This window comes from Poromitra crassiceps, assembly GCF_964638095.1.
Source record: "Poromitra crassiceps genome assembly, chromosome: 8".
Taxonomy (NCBI): Eukaryota; Metazoa; Chordata; class Actinopteri; order Beryciformes; family Melamphaidae; genus Poromitra; species Poromitra crassiceps.
The window spans coordinates 23,218,940-23,237,983 of record NC_139629.1 but is presented as its reverse complement, the minus strand read 5'-3'; the positions used below and the strand labels follow the sequence as shown (position 1 = coordinate 23,237,983).

The window sequence follows — 19,044 nt, the reverse complement described above, 5'->3', positions numbered from 1 at the left end:
TAGCTGCTAAATTGTCAAATACCGCCATCTGCTCGCTACCCAGGCACTTATGTATGTACCGGTACTTAACCCAACTAACTTAACCTAACTAACTATCCGGTGTGCACAACACTGTCAGCCTAAACTCCGGCTGACACCCCAAAAACCTACAATCCGCTACAGAAAAATGTATATTGTTTGTTTATTAACTGGCCCCTCGCCTTCTATCATTTCACGAAAGTGGCAAAGCAAGTTGAGTATCCCTGACCTATAGGGAGAAATTTAGTTTGTCATTGTAAACCCACAGCACAGTAATGATGACATGTTCTTCATAGATCTAGCCTTTTAATTTTGCTCTTAAGCTTTCTCAAAGTACACCAAATTCATGCATTTTACTTTCAAATGTTTAAAAAAATCTTGCGGGGGGGCACGCCCCCGCACCCCCCTAGGGGGTCTGCGGTCCCCCACCACAAATTCTCAAAATCCTGTGGGAAACACTGCACACAGAGATATGGCCAACTCAACATCGAAAGACGATGGCAACCATCAAAGCATTCATGGTAGTCGACTAGGAAAGAGACAAAAAGCCACATGTCGTATAGTTTGTGCTTCACCTGTGGCTTCTTAGCAGTCGAACCAGTGACTTGGTGACGATGCCGACTTCATGCGTAGGGGCCAGATGCCAGTAGAGCTGAGCAACAGACATCACCACCTGAAAACAGATCAACACAGCAGGATGACAACACTTAAAACATCCAGTCACACATCAAAGCAATTCCAACATCCAAATGCATTTTAAAACATTTTAAAATATTTTATTTATATACATGTATATATATATATATATATATATATATATATATATATTTTTTTTTAAGCGTAATCTTTGGCTGGTGTGTTATTGGTTGTTTTATTCTTTAACCATCTTTTCTTTAAGTGCTTCCCAAATTTTCTATTTATATATTCTACTATTACTTATTTTTATGCTTTTTTTTTATATAATGGAAAACTCTGAAAACTATTGTTTTAGAAATTGAGTTATTTAAAATATCTACTATATTTACTACCTGTCTGCCTAAGCTTAAAAATAATCCCTCACATGCATTTTGTAGGACTCTACAAAGGCACTCATGAGTCTAAAGGTAATTTGTCAGCGCTGCTTTAAAAGGCAAGGGGACATTTGTCCACAGCTGTGTCTTTAAAAGGCAGAGGGACATTTGTCCACAGCGGTGTCAGAAGGAGACGGCTCAGGCGTGGATGAAGATGGAGGATGTCGGAGAGTTTTCTCTGGTAAAGACACAGCGCGTCACATTTTCATCAACACTTTCATTCAGGAGCATTTCTCCTCCTGCTGCTACAGCCACACAGACCTTGAGAGTCGTGGGTGATGGAGATCTGAACTCACTCTCTTCATCTTTTTTTTTCCAATCTTGCGGCTGCACTACGTGTGTGTGTGTCCTCCTGTAGTGTGTCCATGTATGCGTGCTTGTGGATGAAAGTGTATCACCAAATTAGGGCTGGGGCGATACGGGTTGGAATCAAGATGGTGATCAGGAATGCAAACTCATGGAGAGTGAAAAAGGTGACAGATAGCAGGGGGCAGACACAAACCCACTAAAGCCATTCACTTAAGTGCCCTATTTGGGCATCAAAAAGGTGACTGTCATTTAAAGGGGACTAGTTTTGCATCCTTGCATGATAAGCATAAGGACTTTTCTCGATATCACAATATGTTTTCTTTCATGTACGCAAAATCGTGTCAAATACTGTCATCAAATGAATGTTCATCTCATTGAACCGAATGGTAGTGATAGGTGTAATGTAAAACAAAATAGAAATTTTCAAATAATATTACTAACATACCTAATTTTATCTTTTTTTTTAAATAAAACGTGCATCAATTAAGACAGCAGAAATGTGCGTCACGATATTAAAATATCCTCATATAATCACGATAATATGATTGCACTGAAAGATGATAAACGGTAATATTGAATTATCGCCCAGCCTTACATCGGCAGTGGGCAGTAGGAGCATCAGTTGCCAGCTTGATCATGGCTGTTCACATACTCTGTGTGTGTGTGTGTGTGTGTGTGTGTGTGTGTGTGTGTGTGTGTGTGTGTGTGTGTGTGTGTGTGTGTGTGTGTGTGTGTGTGTGTGTGTGTGTGTGTGTGTGTGTGTGTGTGTGTGTGCGTGCGTGCGCGCGTGCGTGTTCAGTGTGTGACCAGCTCACAGCAGTGTTCCTGCTCTGCAGCAGAGGCTTGGTGTTTCGGAGCAGCAGTCTGTGGTCTGGGTCCATGACGTAGGGCTTGGCCTCCGCCTGCTCTTTCTTCTCCTCGTCAGAGTCGTAGAAGGTCTTGTCGTTGTTCTCGTCAAACATGACACCCTGAAACACAAACAACGTAATGCACAACAATGAATGCATTGAACTGTCACAGGTGCAGCGTCTGACGTGCCACCATGTTTATCATATTATAGTTGTCAAGTAAAAAAAAAAATGTCTTTAATTGAGTTGAAGGATTATGGTCTCCTATGGGTTAAGTCCTGTTATGACAGACATAACATAATATATGCACTATACACTTAGTATGAATGACATTGCATTCTGCCTGTCAGAGGATTGCTTCTAATGTGATAACACTGAAATAAGCTAAGCTAAACTGTGTCACCGGGTATCTTCACGTTATTAGAGAAAAGTGAACCCATTATTCATAGACACTGATGAAGGCCAGGAGGCCAAAAATTATTATTTTTTCCTTTCCTGCAATGGGAATAAAGTGGTAAATAAAGTTAATATTTCTGTCGAACGTAACAGTTGTGGGGGGCGGGGTAACAGAGCTCTAGGCATGACATGTGGGTGGCCTTTTGGGTGAGGTCCTTAGGGTGGTGTCCGCCTCACCTCCTGCCAGGGGCTGGTGAACTGGGTCCTGGCATAGCGCGTCAGCATGGAGATGATTACCACCTGGCCCCACTCCTCCACATCCACCAGCAGGTTGCACAGCTTACGGTAGTTCTTGTGGATCAGGTCGATACGATCGGGACACACCTCCTCAAAGGCCATCACCACACTGCCGGCCACCAGCTACACACGCGTTATGAAGAGGAGGAGAGGAACAGTCAGAAAGTCACATTGATGTTCTATATTTCTCTGTTCATGACAATGTTTACCTAAATGAAAGATAAGGACATACAATATGTGACAGGGATTGGTGTTTGGGGTAACAAGTAGACCAAAGTCATTTTTCAGTTTTTTTTTTTATAGATTATGAAAGTGCAGATTGTAAGCTTTCAGATGATGTGTCATACATTGGAATCTGAAAATAGAAGATTATGCTTATTTGAATGTTCGTACTCCTAAAAGCAACATTCAGAGAAAATCACCCTGAAACTTGGTGAACAAGCTTGGTTTGCCCCTGAACATGCTTTTAGTTTGCGAACAAATTATAAGCATTTAGTGATCCTAAAACTGTTGATTGTAATATTGAGTGTGTTCTTCAACGAAAGAAAGAAAGAAAGAAAGACGTTTATCTTGATTTGTGCGATTTCACGGTTGCATACTTGTTACTCCTTTCAACAGACTGTGTCACATATATGAGCGACCGTACAGTGAAAAACTAAACAAATGATGTACCTTTATACAAAGCCATAATATACGCGCACATTAACGGACATCACACTGTTCTGAAAAATGAAACTCACTATTATTGCACTTGATTAAGTAAATTACAGCAACATTGATTACAATAAACAAGATCCAGGCTCTAAATAGTCTAGGCAAAATTAGATGGATAATTGCAGATAAAGTTTCTAACAACTCATTTCACACAGTCTTGGGAAAGACAATCCATCAATAAGAGACATGATCGAACACTGCCTTCTTATATGATATTCTTCTTATATATTTTCCCCCTACTTGATATTTAAGACGTTTAAAATGACATATGGGCGGGGTGGGGGGAGGTGTAGGATAGTGTCCGTGGGATAATGCCCATGGACAAAGTCCTCATTTGTGGCTGTTGCATGTTCCCTCCCACCGGCCTGCTGCCTCACTCACTGACTGACTGGCTGACATGGCGGTGTATTAATATGCAAACAGCATTCACTTGGGGGGGGGGGGGCACGGAGGGTGAAGAAGAAAGGAAAGGCAGTAGAATCTGGACTCCCCAATTAAAGCAGACTGCCCCCGGTGGCCTCTGTGGGAACCCTGTGTGTTTGCCCATCAGCACTGTCATGAGCCTGCATTGATTGTGTGCATGTGATTGCGTGTATCTACCCTGTCTGTGCGAGGCTGCCTGTCTGTAGAATTATGGAACTTAAATCTAAGGGTTGATTAGCCTCTGACATTCACAGAGACTGTGTACCGATGAATGGAAGGAAATAATTTTGATGATCAAGAAACAAGCACATGTTCTGGATGCGTGCAAGTTATATATTTCTTGAATTATCTGCATAAAATTAATATCTACTAGGGATGGGCATCGAATTTCGAATTTTCGAATAATCGTTGTTATTATCAAGGTCGACTTTTATTATTGAAATTCGAAATTCGAAAAAAAAAAAAAAAAAAAAAAAAAAAAATTTGAGTGAAATGTTGCATTGTCTCCCCTGATTCTAAGTATAGTCAAATCGCTTGGTTTGAGCAAGTAAAACAATTTTTATAAGCATTTTAAGCAAGGTTTATGGAAAAATGAATGGCGGATGAAATCCCATGAAGAGGGAGAGGGGGTGACTTTGGCACCCCTTTGGCACTCAGACCTGAGCCTACTAAATATTTAATGAACCACTCATGATTGTCAAAACTGTTTTTTATTTTCGAAAATGTCAATGTCATGTAACATGTTCTTTACTTCAGTGGTGCAATGCTTGTTTGAGCTAAAAATCCACAGCAGAAGCTTTTTATATTAATTAATAAAGCCGTAGACTTAGAATCAGGGGAGACAATGCAACATTTCACTCACAAAAAAAAAAAAAAAAAAAAAAAAAAAATACATTTTTATTTTTATTTTCGAATTTCTAATTAAATTCGAATTTGGCCAGCGAATTTCGAATAGTGTTTTTGCTAGAAATGCCCATCCCTAATATCTACATGCAAATAATGACAGCGGTTAGACACTGTACATAAAGAGAAAAAGTAATGCTGAGTTTCTCGGCTTCAGCAGCCCTTCAACGAGGACTATAGGGAGGTGTATAAGATAGTATTCTGTTACATCACCACACAGCCATCTAGGTAGGAAAATAACAGCTGATTGTAATCAATTAACAGGTGATTAGATCTTGTAAAGTGCCATATTGGTAGGAAATGCATGTGACATCATGGGATACTATGATATACACATGGGCCAGTTGGGGTAGTTGGTAGAGCTAACTTGATGCTACCAGACCCATAATGACTATTAGCACAGTGTACTTAATATGTTTCAGTCTATTGACAGCCATAGCCAAATATCTAAATCGAGACATGGCTAACATCATGACAGCTGATAAAAAAAACAACTAAAATCGATATTTAGATTTGGTTTTCTGACTATCTAAATTGATGGTGCTTAGATGTGCACCGTGCTCCTGTGTCGTTTCACACGTCAATTTCAGTGATGAGATACATGTCAGGAGGAGAAGTCAATACTAATATGACAGTGCTATATAGCTGATTGTAATAAGGATTCTTTGATGACATGGCTCTAGCTAATATCACTATACTATAAATACATGGATACATCTTTTTAAGTAAAAAACCTTGGTTAACTTATGCTTTTAAGAACACCACCCACCACACACACAATATACGTAGATACAGGAATTCAGCTTTTCCTAGATTTATATACATACATACATAATCAAAGATGTTTATGAAGACATTATTAAACATTTGATTGTCTTTGAGTGGCTACATTTAATCTTACCGATTAAAAATAAATATATTATTTTTTTTACAGGGAGTTCAGCACTAACTTAAGTCAACGCATCCCAAATGGCCTACTGGGTCCTGGACAGCTGGCCTGCACTGAGCATTGTGTTTATGTGAGCCACTGTATCCTTCAAAACAAAATGAATGAAAATTGAACCCGGGGCCTTTAAATCGTGTTAATGGCTTACGTCTGCGAAAGCAAGTTCATTTCATTTGTTTTTAAAGAGTTATGTGCAAGGCGGCCCTCAAAACAAACAGCTGCTCCATGCATAGCGGTACAAACATATTCGACTGTAGACAAATGTCCCTGAAGTAGTCCTCTAGGATGCACGGTCTACTTTCAAAGGGTGTTGCTGTGCATTTGTCCATGGGTTTGCGTCACTCGCCTGCTGTTTTCCCCCTCAGCCTCTGCTGTCTCTAAGGCTATTACACTCGGCGCCGTTTCTGAACGTCTACTTCCTGTCTCTAAGGCTATTAGACCCGGCGCCGGTTCTGAACGTGCGCACTTCCTGCCGCCTGGCGGCTTTGTGCGTTCTCCCCCCAACTTCCCCCATTAGACACAGCTCCAAGGTAAACTACATGCACCATCAACAAAACTGACACCCCAATCTATGGAGTTCATACACCTTCCCCCCCACCCCCGCCTCGTCCACCCCCGACCGTATTATCTACCCCGCGTGACAAGCCGGTAATGGAAAAATCACACTAAGCAAATGGTTCTTCTAATAACAATAAATTTCCTATGAAATTATGAAGGGCCCAAACCGTTTCCTTGCATCTATTTTGCGATGAATTCTAATTAGGGGCGCCAGAGAGGCAGAGAGTGCTGGGTCATCACGCCAGAGACAACGCGCGCCTTTTTGATTGATGGCCCAGCGCCGGGTCGGCCTCTCCTCTCCTCTCCTCTCCTCTCCTCTCCTCTCCTCTCCTCTCCTCTCCTCTCCTCTTCGCTCCCTCTCTCTCTCTCTCCCTCCTGCTCTCTTCCTCCTCCCTCCGTTTTCTCTTAAATTAATGGGCACCTCACCTAGCCCCCTAATCATAGTGCCCCCGCCCCCCTGCCCCGCCTCTCTCTTCTCTTCTCATTTCAATTTTGCAGGAGGGCCGGATGGGAGAGATCGATCATTTATCTTGTAATGGCTGGATAATAGATCCATCACGGACAAACAGCTGCACAAACTCCTACGTTGTCTCTGTCATCAGCCCTGCTCCTCTCCTCTTTAGAGCCTCCTGCCTACATGTTGTCTCTGTCATCAGCCCTGCTCCTCTCCTCTTTAGAGCCTCCTGCCTACATGTCTCTGTCATCAGCCCTGCTCCTCTCCTCTTTAGAGCCTCCTGCCTACATGTTGTCTCTGTCATCAGCCCTGCTCCTCTCCTCTTTAGAGCCTCCTGCCTATATATTGTCTCTGTCATCAGCCCTGCTCCTCTCCTCTTTAGAGCCTCCTGCCTACATGTTGTCTCTGTCATCAGCCCTGCTCCTCTCCTCTTTAGAGCCTCCTGCCTACATGTTGTCTCTGTCATCAGCCCTGCCCCTCTCCTCTTTAGAGCCTCCTGCCTACATGTTGTCTCTGTCATCAGCCCTGCTCCTCTCCTCTTTAGAGCCTCCTGCCTACATGTCTCTGTCATCAGCCCTGCTCCTCTCCTCTTTAGAGCCTCCTGCCTACATGTTGTCTCTGTCATCAGCCCTGCTCCTCTCCTCTTTAGAGCCTCCTGCCTATATATTGTCTCTGTCATCAGCCCTGCTCCTCTCCTCTTTAGAGCCTCCTGCCTACATGTTGTCTCTGTCATCAGCCCTGCTCCTCTCCTCTTTAGAGCCTCCTGCCTACATGTTGTCTCTGTCATCAGCCCTGCCCCTCTCCTCTTTAGAGCCTCCTGCCTACATGTCTCTGTCATCAGCCCTGCTCCTCTCCTCTTTAGAGCCTCCTGCCTACATGTCTCTGTCATCAGCCCTGCTCCTCTCCTCTTTAGAGCCTCCTGCCTACATGTTGTCTCTGTCATCAGCCCTGCCCCTCTCCTTTAGAGCCTCCTGCCTACATGTCTCTGTCATCAGCCCTGCTCCTCTCCTCTTTAGAGCCTCCTGCCTACATGTCTCTGTCATCAGCCCTGCTCCTCTCCTCTTTAGAGCCTCCTGCCTACATGTCTCTGTCATCAGCCCTGCTCCTCTCCTCTTTAGAGCCTCCTGCCTACATGTCTCTGTCATCAGCCCTGCCCCTCTCCTCTTTAGAGCCTCCTGCCTAACATGCAGGCCTCCGCCCGCGTGTCACAGCCGTTTAACCAAATGGGCACATGTGTAAGAGGTAAATGGGAGGCCTGGGACAATGGCCACAGACTGGAACAATAACCCAACGTTTCCTTCTTCCACGTCGTCCAGTGTTAGTGACATTAGCTAACTGCGCAGCAATTACCTGGTAGAATAAATTGATTTGGAGATGAATTGATTTATGAACCTCCGATGTGGCGAAATGGTGTGTTAGCAACCCAGAGATGGGTTGACGCTGGTTACCTGGAAAGAGGACACAAAACACATTTGATCATATGACTAGTTCATTTGCATTTCACCTCAGACAAGACACGACAACACTGCTTTCAAGTCTGAAATTTACCTAGATTTGCTAGAAAGATAAATAACATTTCACCTTTACGCCAACTAGGGTGCTGCTAGATGACATCACTAGGTTGACTGTACTGTACAGTACAGTACAGTACAGTACTGTATTTAAGTGTTGGTAGTAAGGATTTTAAATTCTAACAGGCTCACAGCATAATGTTGTTGTGTTTCTGACTTGGTTTGTGGTTGTTTTGATTCATAAAAATGTTCAGAATCCTTACTACCAACACTCCACCACTGTACTGTCAACCTAGTGATGACATCTAGCAGCGCGCTAGTTGGCGAAAAGCTGAAATGTTGTTCATCTTTTTAGCAAATCTAGGTAAATTAAACTGTCAAACTTGAAAGCAGTGTCCCGTCTTGTCTGAGGTGAAATGCAAATTAACCAGAGTCACATGATCAAATGTTTCATGTCCTCTTTAGGACTGAAAAGAGACAAAAAGGTACGGCTGCCATGGCGACCCAACAGTCATGATGAGCAAAAGACACCATAAATATACACAATTGTTCATAACCGAAGGATTTTTTTTCTTCTTGCGACACAAATAAAAGCCATTAACCTGCACACACCCATTTCAGAATATAACTGCATGCAGATTTCATTATTGGAATACATTTGCTATTTCATTAATATTCCACTATTCCAAACATTTCATTCTCCCCAATCAACCTCCACCGTGTGATTTGCATAAAGAGGGTTCCACCGTACTGGTCGTATTATTAACTCAAGCCCCACACATCCCCCTACCTCACTAACAGACTGCAATAGTATTGTGCCTAAGCTGCAGTTCGAGGTCTGAAGCGCATTACATCAACAGAACACAATCAAGTGCTAAGAGCGTCGCTTGACCTCATGAGCATTCCATAGCATTAGCATCGCTATCTGGCAATAGAGTTAAAAAAAAAGAAAAAGACAAGAAGCAGCACCGTTGTTGTGCCTGGTGGGTATTCTCTGGATAGTAGCATCCTGGCATCATAAAAATGCATTGCCTGATAGCATTAACTATCCACTATGTTCCGATTTTTCACCATTTATCACCAACTGATAGTGCTTGTAGGTCTGTGTGATGACAATGCCCTCTCTCTCTCTCTCTCTGTCCCCAGCCTCAGAATGTGGGCTTCAACAGAGAGAAGTCATCTGTCTTCGTTAGCGTCTGTGGCTAAATATGCTATGCATCTGGTACTGGGCTTTCCCAACCCCCCTTTGGCCTGAGCGCGCGTTCGTTTTGTTTGTATAATGATACGTATACGCTGTGAATACATAATTACAACACACTGTGCATGACTTGTATGTTATGAAGACCTGGATGGAAATGTTCTCTGTATTCTATAGCCTACACGTCTACACGTGTGAAATTGGCATTTAAACAGCCTTTATTGTATTTACTGTGACCTCCTCAAATTAATGCGGTGCCTATTGACTATTCTAATGGGGAGGCTGCGTTTGCATCTGTGACTGGCTTTTAAACACGGGAATTTGAGAATCCAACTAATTCACGGGGTCCATTCTGGAAAAGAAGAGAAGAAGTTGGCCTTTGAGGAAAATTAAGCTGACACTAGCATCAGTGCCCAACTGCCTTCCAAATGGACACTTAACAAGGAGCATCTGAAGATGTGTGGATTTAAGTGGGTGTTAACAAACCATGGCATCGCTGAATGAGCTGAGGGAGGCAGAGCTGAGAGAGAATGGCTTGAGTGGGGCGCCCTCCGGTGGCCCGCATACTCACAGACGGGGGGGACTAAGGCAAAGTATAGTCGTCACCAGGCGGTTTGTACTTACTGTGCTTTTGTCTTTCAATAGTTTCTCAATCACTTCAATCAGCTGTTCTTTCTGGTCCGGATCCAGGCTGAGGACAAAGAGGGAGCTTTGAAACTAAACAGTAATTATTCACAGAACATGAAAACATGATGTGCTCAGAATTCATAGCCGTCTGCTTACAGTGGCTCAGATTAACTGTCTGTACAAGTACGGTTTCATTCTAGATCCATGTTGGTAAAAGAATGATCACTTGATGGTAATATGTTGAATCAAACACACAACTGATTATACTACCAGCTTCAGTGTTACTTACTTTGTGAGTAGGTTTGGTTTTAATGTCTTCAATACTAATCCATACTGTAGTGATTTAGTTTTCAAGAAACTCAAAACTCTTACCCTTTGTCCGTGCCTGTCTAAGGGCATCTGTCCATATAGCGTTTTAGTTTTGTTGTTTTTTTTGTATGTAAAAGAACTGCCTGGAGTTATTTTTGTGGGGAGAAATGAAATGGATGATAACATCACCTGCTGCTAGCTCACTAACCAGCTGGTTAGCACTTCTAGCAGACAATACAGTGTGGTGGAAGAAGAAAAGGCTCACCAGATATTTCCAATACACGACGTTCAGTATCCACACTGCCTTTAAGATGGCTGCTACAGTCAATGTAAATTCACTGATTACCATGTCCTATTTCTCCAATGCCGGTTTCACTTTCTCCATATTTCTTGTTGCTAGGGGAAACCGTCAGTGTCTCAGTCATCGTGATTGGTCGGGTGGAAAATGCGGTTCCCGTCACCTGGTGCTTTTCGGAGAGAGAAAAAAACACCGCCTGCACTGCTTTTCTGGAGCGGCCGCCTTTAGTGCACATTGCGCCCGCTCCCCTTACTTTTTAATGAGGAAAGGAGCGCTGGCACTCAGACGAAAACGCTATGTGGACACACGCCCTAAGCCCTTGTTCTAAGCCATGTTCAAGCCATGCAGTTTCATTTGGGCATCCTTGTTAACGGGCGAGACCGTTCACACCAGCCGCACGCCACGCCGTGCTCAAGCCATGCTGAAGTCGCGCTGAAGCGATCGTTCAGGATTCTGTTCCATTTTCCAAGCGTGAAGCTGCCAGGCATGAAGTCAATGCAAGCTGTGGGCGGGGGGGCGAGGCGCGCTGAGGAAAAGAGTGTGCTTCTTGTGTGAGCGGTTTAGCGTGACACTCAGCTTCTGTTAGGCGCCGCTTCAGCTCTGCTTCTGTTGTTAAGCGCCTGGGATGTATCAAAGATGGCGATGAAGAAGAGTATCGGGATGTGGTGGCCAACTTTGTCACATGGTGTGAGCAGAACCACCTGCAGCTCAACGTGTCAAAGACAAAGGAGCTGGTGGTGGACCTGAGGAGGGTCAAGGCTCCGGTGACCCCTGTTTCAATCCACGGGGTCAGTGTCGACATAGTGGAGGATTACCTTGAAGTACCTTGGAGTGTACATTGACAATAAACTAGACTGGGCTATGAACTCTGAGGCACTCTACAAGAAGGGGCAAAGCCGCCTCTACTTCCTGAGACGGCTGAGGTCCTTCAACGTCTGCCGGACCGTGCTGAGGATGTTCTATGAGTCGGTAGTGGCTAGTGCCTTCCTATTGTGTGCTGGGGCAGCAGGCTGAAGGCAGTGGACGCCAACAGACTCAACACAACACACTGATCCGTAAGGCCAGGGACATTGTGGGGCTGGATCTGGGCTCTCTGACTGCGGTGTCAGAGAAGAGAACGTTGTCCAGGCTACGCTCCATCATGAGCAATGACTCGCACCCACTCCACGGCGTGCTAGTCAAACACAGGAGCACGTTCAGTGAGAGGCTGATCCCACCTAGATGCAACACGGAGAGGCACAGGAAATCATTCCTGCCTGTGGCCATTGGACTCTTTAACGCCTCTCTTAAAAGAGCACCTCGGAGACGAGACTGAGCCAGCCGATAGGTTAACTGTGCCTTGCTGAGCCACGTGTAATGTAAGCTGACTTAATATAAGTCCAGTGTGCAATAACTGCAATTGTCACATAATGTACATCACGTACTCTACTTATTTTGCTTACTTTATACGTACTCTACTTTATTTTTGCTTTATTTTTGCTTACTTATCGCATTCTACTACTGTTTATTTTATGCTATGTTGTGTTCTGAGTGCGAGCTACTGTAACCTGTCCCAATTTCCCCCCGGGGATCATTAAAGTCTTTCTGATTCTGAAGAGCCAAGTAAGTGCAGAGCTAACAGCATTACCTAACATGACCTGCAGTCCCAGTTAAGAGCTACCAGCTTTGCCCAGTGTTTGTGCCCCGTGTGTGCCAAGCCTACTGTATCACATGTGCTATAGCACAGTGCTGTACCTGTAGAGCTTCTGGATAGCGTGAGCTGACGTCTTCCTGACGTAGGGGGACAGGTCGGCTGCAGCCTCCTTGATGGCCAACATCATGATGGGGACGATGATGGGGACGCGGATACTGGACAGAACCCTCAGCGCACTGGCCCGGATAAGCTGGTTCGGGTCCTGCCAGGAAGAGAGAAGATGATTTTGTTACTATGAAACAAAGAGATGAGGTCCTCCACATGTCATATCTCATAACAAATATATAGCATGTGGAAGAATGATGTATATGAATTAGCAGCAAGGCTATTAAGAGTTCTGCATTTATATATTTGTTTGCCTTTTTGTTTTAAATTTCAGTTTAGTTTTCATTAGTTTTCAAAGCGGGTTTGCTAGTTCAGTTTAGTTTTTTGAAAACGCTTAGTTTGAGTTTAGTTTTGATTAGTTTCCGTGTTAGTTTCAGTCTCTCAAAAACGTCAAAAATGTATTCACTTACGACAGATGAACAACCATCCACAAAAGACAACTATAAAAGATGTGTGTCAGTCAGTGTGTTGTGTCAATAACCAGAACTATTCAACTGGATATATAACCAAAGACGAAAACCAAAGACATTTTCTCTATTGTTTTAGTTTATTTTAGTTACATACAGTACACGACACGACACAGTTTCAGTTAGTTACCGTTTTCTTTTGCAAAGCCTAGCTTTTGTTTTTATTTCAGTTAACGGAAATGTTTTTTTCACACCTAGTTTTCGTTATTATTTTGTTATTTTTTAGTTACTTTCTCCCTGGGGATAACATACTACTACAACACTGATGTCATACATAATATTACAGTATGGTTCTTGTTAGTGTCGGCATTAACAATAGCAGCAGCATTGCCTACATCTGACCAATGAAAGAGAAGGCAAGAAAAGAAAGCAGTCTGTAGAGGTGTGGATTAGAAGAGTCATGCAAAGCACGTGCGTGTGTGTGTGTGTGTGTGTGTGTGTGTGTGTGTGTGTGTGTGTGCGCACGCACACACACACAGACAGAGTTAAGAGCGCATCAGTGACTACGTTTACATGGACTGCAATAATCCGACTATTGAGATTATTCTAAATAAAACAATATTGAGGGTTACATTGAGTTGCTTATAGAATATTGCATTCATATTATCTCGTTCACATGCTACCGAGTAGAGTCCGATTAATGGCTGAAGACGCACGGCCACATGACGTCCCTACGTGGGAGTTTCCCTCCTGAATTTAACCTGAAGACCTTTCTGTCATGTTGGGTGTGTTTGGGACAAGATGTTGGGACTTCTTTTTACCGCTAGCAGTCATCTTTTCTTCTCTACACAAGTTGTGGAAAACTCGCTGGAGGCAAGAGCTTCATGTGTCATCGAGCAGTTTGAATTCTGCGAAAACTCCGATAGGATGTCATAGTGCGATTAAGGATGAAACGATAACCGATTAAATGATAAACCGTGATAGAATTCCTGATGGTAACCGTACCATTTCAAATTTTTATTAACCGTGTTACCATGATTACAGCGCTTTGAAAAACACGGTAAATACTGTCCATCACCAATCAAAGATAGCAACAGTCTCCCAGACGCAGGTGAAATGATTTCAGTTGAGTGTATCAGTGCTTTTTGAAAATTTTCAGCACATTTTAACAATACCGTGATAATACTGATAACCATGAGAATTTTGGTCACTATAATACCGTTTCATCTCTAAGTGCAATTAAGGTGTCTACAATGCAATTTAATAATGCGACTAAGATCAGAATACTCCACGTCTTAATTTGACTATACTCCGACTACCTTATTCCGGGTAAGGTCATCAGAAAATGCTGTTTAAATGGCAGTCAGAGTATTGTCTTAATCATAGTAAACATAGTCAGTGTTGTTCCAATCCACCGTCTCTTGGTGACTCAATACACCGACAACACACAAGCATATGGATGCTTGCATGCATCCACATGTAAAACATTACAGTCTCTAGTGTGATTGATTGATTGATTGATTGATTGATTGATTGAATTTATTATGGATAAAAAGACAACAAATCCAAGCGATGACAAGCAAAAGTGCAGACACTTATTTCCAGCCTGGTCCCTGGTCTTAAACACAGGACATACAGTTACACATGACATAGAATGAACAGCAGATCAATCAAGAATATAGAAAAACATAACATAACACAAGAGAATACAAGCAATAAAAGTTCAGAAAACAAATGAGAGAAACAAGAGAATACAAGCAATAAAAGTTCAGAAACAAATTAGACAAAAGGCTCCGCCCACTACTCTAGCTTACTGAGTAGGATTTTTTTCAGAAGGTTACGATACGATACGATACAATATACTTTATTGTCAGTTCACACTGAAATTTGTCTTGCAAGACAGCGGCAGTCCCATGCACAAACACATGACAAAGAGAACAAAACCAAAAATACAAAGATACATACACACATACAGCACACAGAGATCACTGGTCACTGCTCCACTGACCCTCGGCCATGTTCTTGATTAAGCCTCAGGATCGACTGATGTATAAAGGACTTTCTTAGTCTGACCTTCTTGAAAGTTGGAATTAGGTATCTCCTGCCAGAGGGCAGGAGTTCATATTCTTCATGTAACACATGATTAGTGTTTGAGGCAATATTTCTGGCTAACCTCAATACACTGTTGACATATGTAGACTCAAATAGACTATGCAGTGGTTTACCTACATTTTTTGAACAAATATTCATCTGTCTAAGTAGTTGTGATTTTAAGGTAACAGACAGGCATCCATACCAGGTGGTACTGCAGTACTGTAAAACACTCATAATCACTGAGGTAAAAAATAATAGAAGAATCTGTTTACTAGCACCAAAAGATCTTAATCGGCGAAGAACTAGTTCTTAAAACCGCTTAAAGAATTCGCAGTCTTAATTTCGTTCGGGATCTTGTTCCATTCCTCTCCCCAGTGTAGAGGAATGTACTTCTCCCGATCTTGCTTTTTAGGTTAGGAAGTTTCAAGTCCGCCACACTAGCTCTCGTGTTCCGGCCATGGCCGTCCCGAATAAACTGAAAATACTTATTAAAGTAATTTGGGCATACAGTATTTTATAGACCATGATGAGTTTTAACTGTTGAACTCTAGATTCAACGGGGAGCCAATTCAACCGTTTAAAATGAATTGGGCCAATGTGCGTTCTAGGGCTGAGGTTAAGAATAACCCTCATTAGTTTGTTTTGAGCTTAGTAACAGTAAAGAGACTATAGGGGAGGAGATGTTACCTTGAGGGCCCTCTGGAAGGTGCTGATGGACAGCAAAGCCAGGTCCTGCTGCTCCTCTGCATACCTCACCAGGTACACATACACCAGCTTCTTCAGCTGCCAAGGACAAATCAAACAGCAACACATGTCAACACACGTGGAGAAGAACTAATGCAGCAAACTGGGAAAACAATGTGGAAGGAAACAGGTGTGTTCTAAAATATTGCGCAGGTCTATTATGAACAGATGACTTGGTTTACAACCAATAAATGAGCAAAGTGAGACTACACAAGAAACACAATTAACCATAATGTATGACACAGTAAGAGCCCTCTTTCAGAGAGATTATTCAGAGGGACATTTCAGTTTGTTTTTTCAAGGGGTGGAGAGACAGCTGGTATTGAAAGTGTTCCTGTCTCAGATCACTGTGTTGTTTCAGGCAGAGAATGAGCGCATGTATTTATGTATTTTTTGTGGTGTTCAGAAATTGCCATTGAGTCAACACATCCCCCCCACCCCCACCCCCCGCGTCTTGACTTCCACTTCTCCTGTTCTTTCTCACGGGACGGCCTGAGCTAATATTTGTCCTTGCTTCTGACGGACGAGCTACACCGGGGGGGCCAAAGGTCGCTCCTCTGCTGATTCACTTCAGCTCTTCGGAGAGGGAGACTGTGAGATTATGACTAATGGAAACTGCCAAAAATAGATTGGGTATGAAAACGGTGGGGTTTCGTTAAGGAAAAATATCTCTAATTTCATTTAAGGATTGATTTAAGGTTGAGGTCAGGGGATAAGGTGACATTTTAGGCCAAATTGCCCAGAGCGTCGTCCGGTAGTCAGCACCACGCTTTCTAGTGCGGAGGGTATTGACCTGCGGGCATGAGCAGCACCACACAGTTCTCAATCATGGCTCTGGTCATTACGGGTGGAATTAATGGCATTACTCACTATAAGAGGGGACACAACCCATCTGCCCTCCACCATTTGGGTTCTATGAGCGTAAAGCACGCGGCTGATTTCATCTGGACGGGTTAAGTGGGGGATTGAGGGCTCTACCAATGAAACATGCTCAGCATCATTTTACAAATATTCAGCGTGTCTTTTTTTATCATCCTTATCCTCACTTTTTTGTATAAACACACACAGAAATGATAACTCGAAAGCATACGCAAAAACATTTAAATCTGTGAATAAAACAAAACGACCGTCTCTCCACACCCCCTCGGGAAGGCGCTGCATGGTCCAAACCAGTCGCCATTTTCATTGCCCAAGATATGCCCTCATTTTAACTTGACCTTCCTCAGCAGCACCAGAGTGTCATGTACTGTATGGCTCTCTTATCGACTGATTTCACTATTAACTGTGGTTTAAAACCTCATGGTTTTGTAACCTGTAAAAGGCTCAGATACACAGAGTGTTTCTGTTCTCACTCTCAAAAAAGGGACATTATGGAACTATGGATGTTACAGTAAAGGGACATTATGGTACTGTGGAAGTTAAAGGGATGTGACATCAAAATCTATAATCGTTGCATCCCTACTAGGAAGCTGCACAATTAATCGAATCGATATCGAAATCACAATATGGCCAAGTGCAATATCCAAATGGCAGGAGCAGCTGCAATTTGAATGGTAAAATGTGCCACAACATACACTTAACTTAGATCGAGGTGGTACAGAGATGTGCCGGCGAAATAGACTCTGGGACAGCCGGGCCTTTTTTTTGTGGCTTCCTGTACAGCGCTAATCTTCCGCCCGGGACTTCCGCCTCAACGCAGTGCCGCACTGTTGTTGTACTGCCGAATATAAGAGTTCCGGTCCCGAACGCTAGTGAATATATAAGAATTTGGACGTTAAGCCTTCAAAATAAAATCAACGTAATGTATGTTTTTAAAAGGCACCTCACCCGGGCGGAAGATCCGCGCTGTACAGGAAGCCTTAAAAAAGAAAGGTCCGGCTGTCCCAGAGTCTATCCATGCTGAAATAGACTCTGGGTTCCAGAATTGGTTTGGTACAGACCCCAGCAAGAAATCACATCATCATTTTTATATTAATATTTTTTCAGCAAAAATGAAATGCAAAAACGAGCATTCCCAATAAAATCACATTGCATATCGCTATTGCAATATCTGTCAATATAATCGCAAATATGACTTTTTTTTTGCATGTTGTGCAGCCCTAATCCCTACTCTCTTCCTGTTTAAACGTATGAATGCGTTGTGCACACTCTTGACTATAGAGTGAATGCAGAAAGACGCGGAACATACACACAACACTGGCTTAAGAAAATAAAGCGCGCTGATATGAAATCACGCAACACTCAATAAAGCGCGTGCTCCTGTGCTGCCTTCTAATTCGAGCGGCTGGATGGCAGCTCGCGGCGGCGGCGGCCTGCACCTTGGTAGGATAGCGACGGGAAGAGAGGGGATGATGGGAAACGGGAGGAAGGGAGCGGAGAGAGGCCAAGAAGGAGGGAGAGAGAGAGAGAGAGAGAGAGAGAGAGAGAGAGAGAGAGACCTCACGCTACCTTAGCAGCTGGTGTGTGTGGGGTGGGAGAGCCAGGACGTGACTGTGGGCTGTCTTCTGCCAATTACACCCGCCCACCTGCTCCCCCTACCCTGCCACGTCGAGCCGCACGCCCTGCACACAGAGCGCCCAGCTTCAAGACCCGCCCCACCCTCCCCCCCCGCTCGCACGCTGCCCCGCGCACTGCCTGATTACTTTTCTGCCGCTAATCAATATTCACAGGCTTTGGGTATGGGAAGCCCATCCGAGCTGTTGCTTAGTACTGTGGGGTCATTCACTGGAACAGTCCGTGAGCGGGTCCATCAACACTGCGCCGCACACACACAATTATTTGGTGAAATTAGGCATTAGGCGCAGAGCCGCTCTTTACGCGTGTTCAGGATTTACAGTCATAAAAAACTAAGTCATGCTACTATTGATCGCTGAGTGGGAAATAACACTGCATAAGATACAATCCAAGGGGACCTGAAGATACTTATTTCAAAGGTGATCCCTGGTGGGAAACAAAGAAGGCCATTTGAATTTTGAAAGCAAATCAAAGCCAAAATAAACCAAGAATATTTAACAAAGCCTTAAAGGTCCCAATTCGTGCAGCTGTAACCTCTTAAAAACGTGTGTCTCTGGTCCATAAAACATGATTCTGGATTAATTTGTCGAAAATATAGCAACCCCGTT

General features: G+C 43.4%; 1 protein-coding gene across 1 annotated transcript in view; it reads right to left on the bottom strand.

Moving 5' to 3' along the window:
- Positions 1-19,044, bottom strand: part of ap3b1a (adaptor related protein complex 3 subunit beta 1a) — a 124,195-nt gene that overhangs the window by 88,914 nt on the left and 16,237 nt on the right. The window contains exons 4-9 of the mRNA XM_083640945.1: positions 15,866-15,961; positions 12,614-12,774; positions 10,270-10,336; positions 2,879-3,061; positions 2,213-2,365; positions 594-691 (exon numbers count right to left, since the gene is read on the bottom strand). Of these exons, the coding sequence (XP_083497071.1) occupies positions 594-691; positions 2,213-2,365; positions 2,879-3,061; positions 10,270-10,336; positions 12,614-12,774; positions 15,866-15,961 (758 nt within the window). The remainder of the gene's footprint in view (positions 1-593; positions 692-2,212; positions 2,366-2,878; positions 3,062-10,269; positions 10,337-12,613; positions 12,775-15,865; positions 15,962-19,044) is intronic.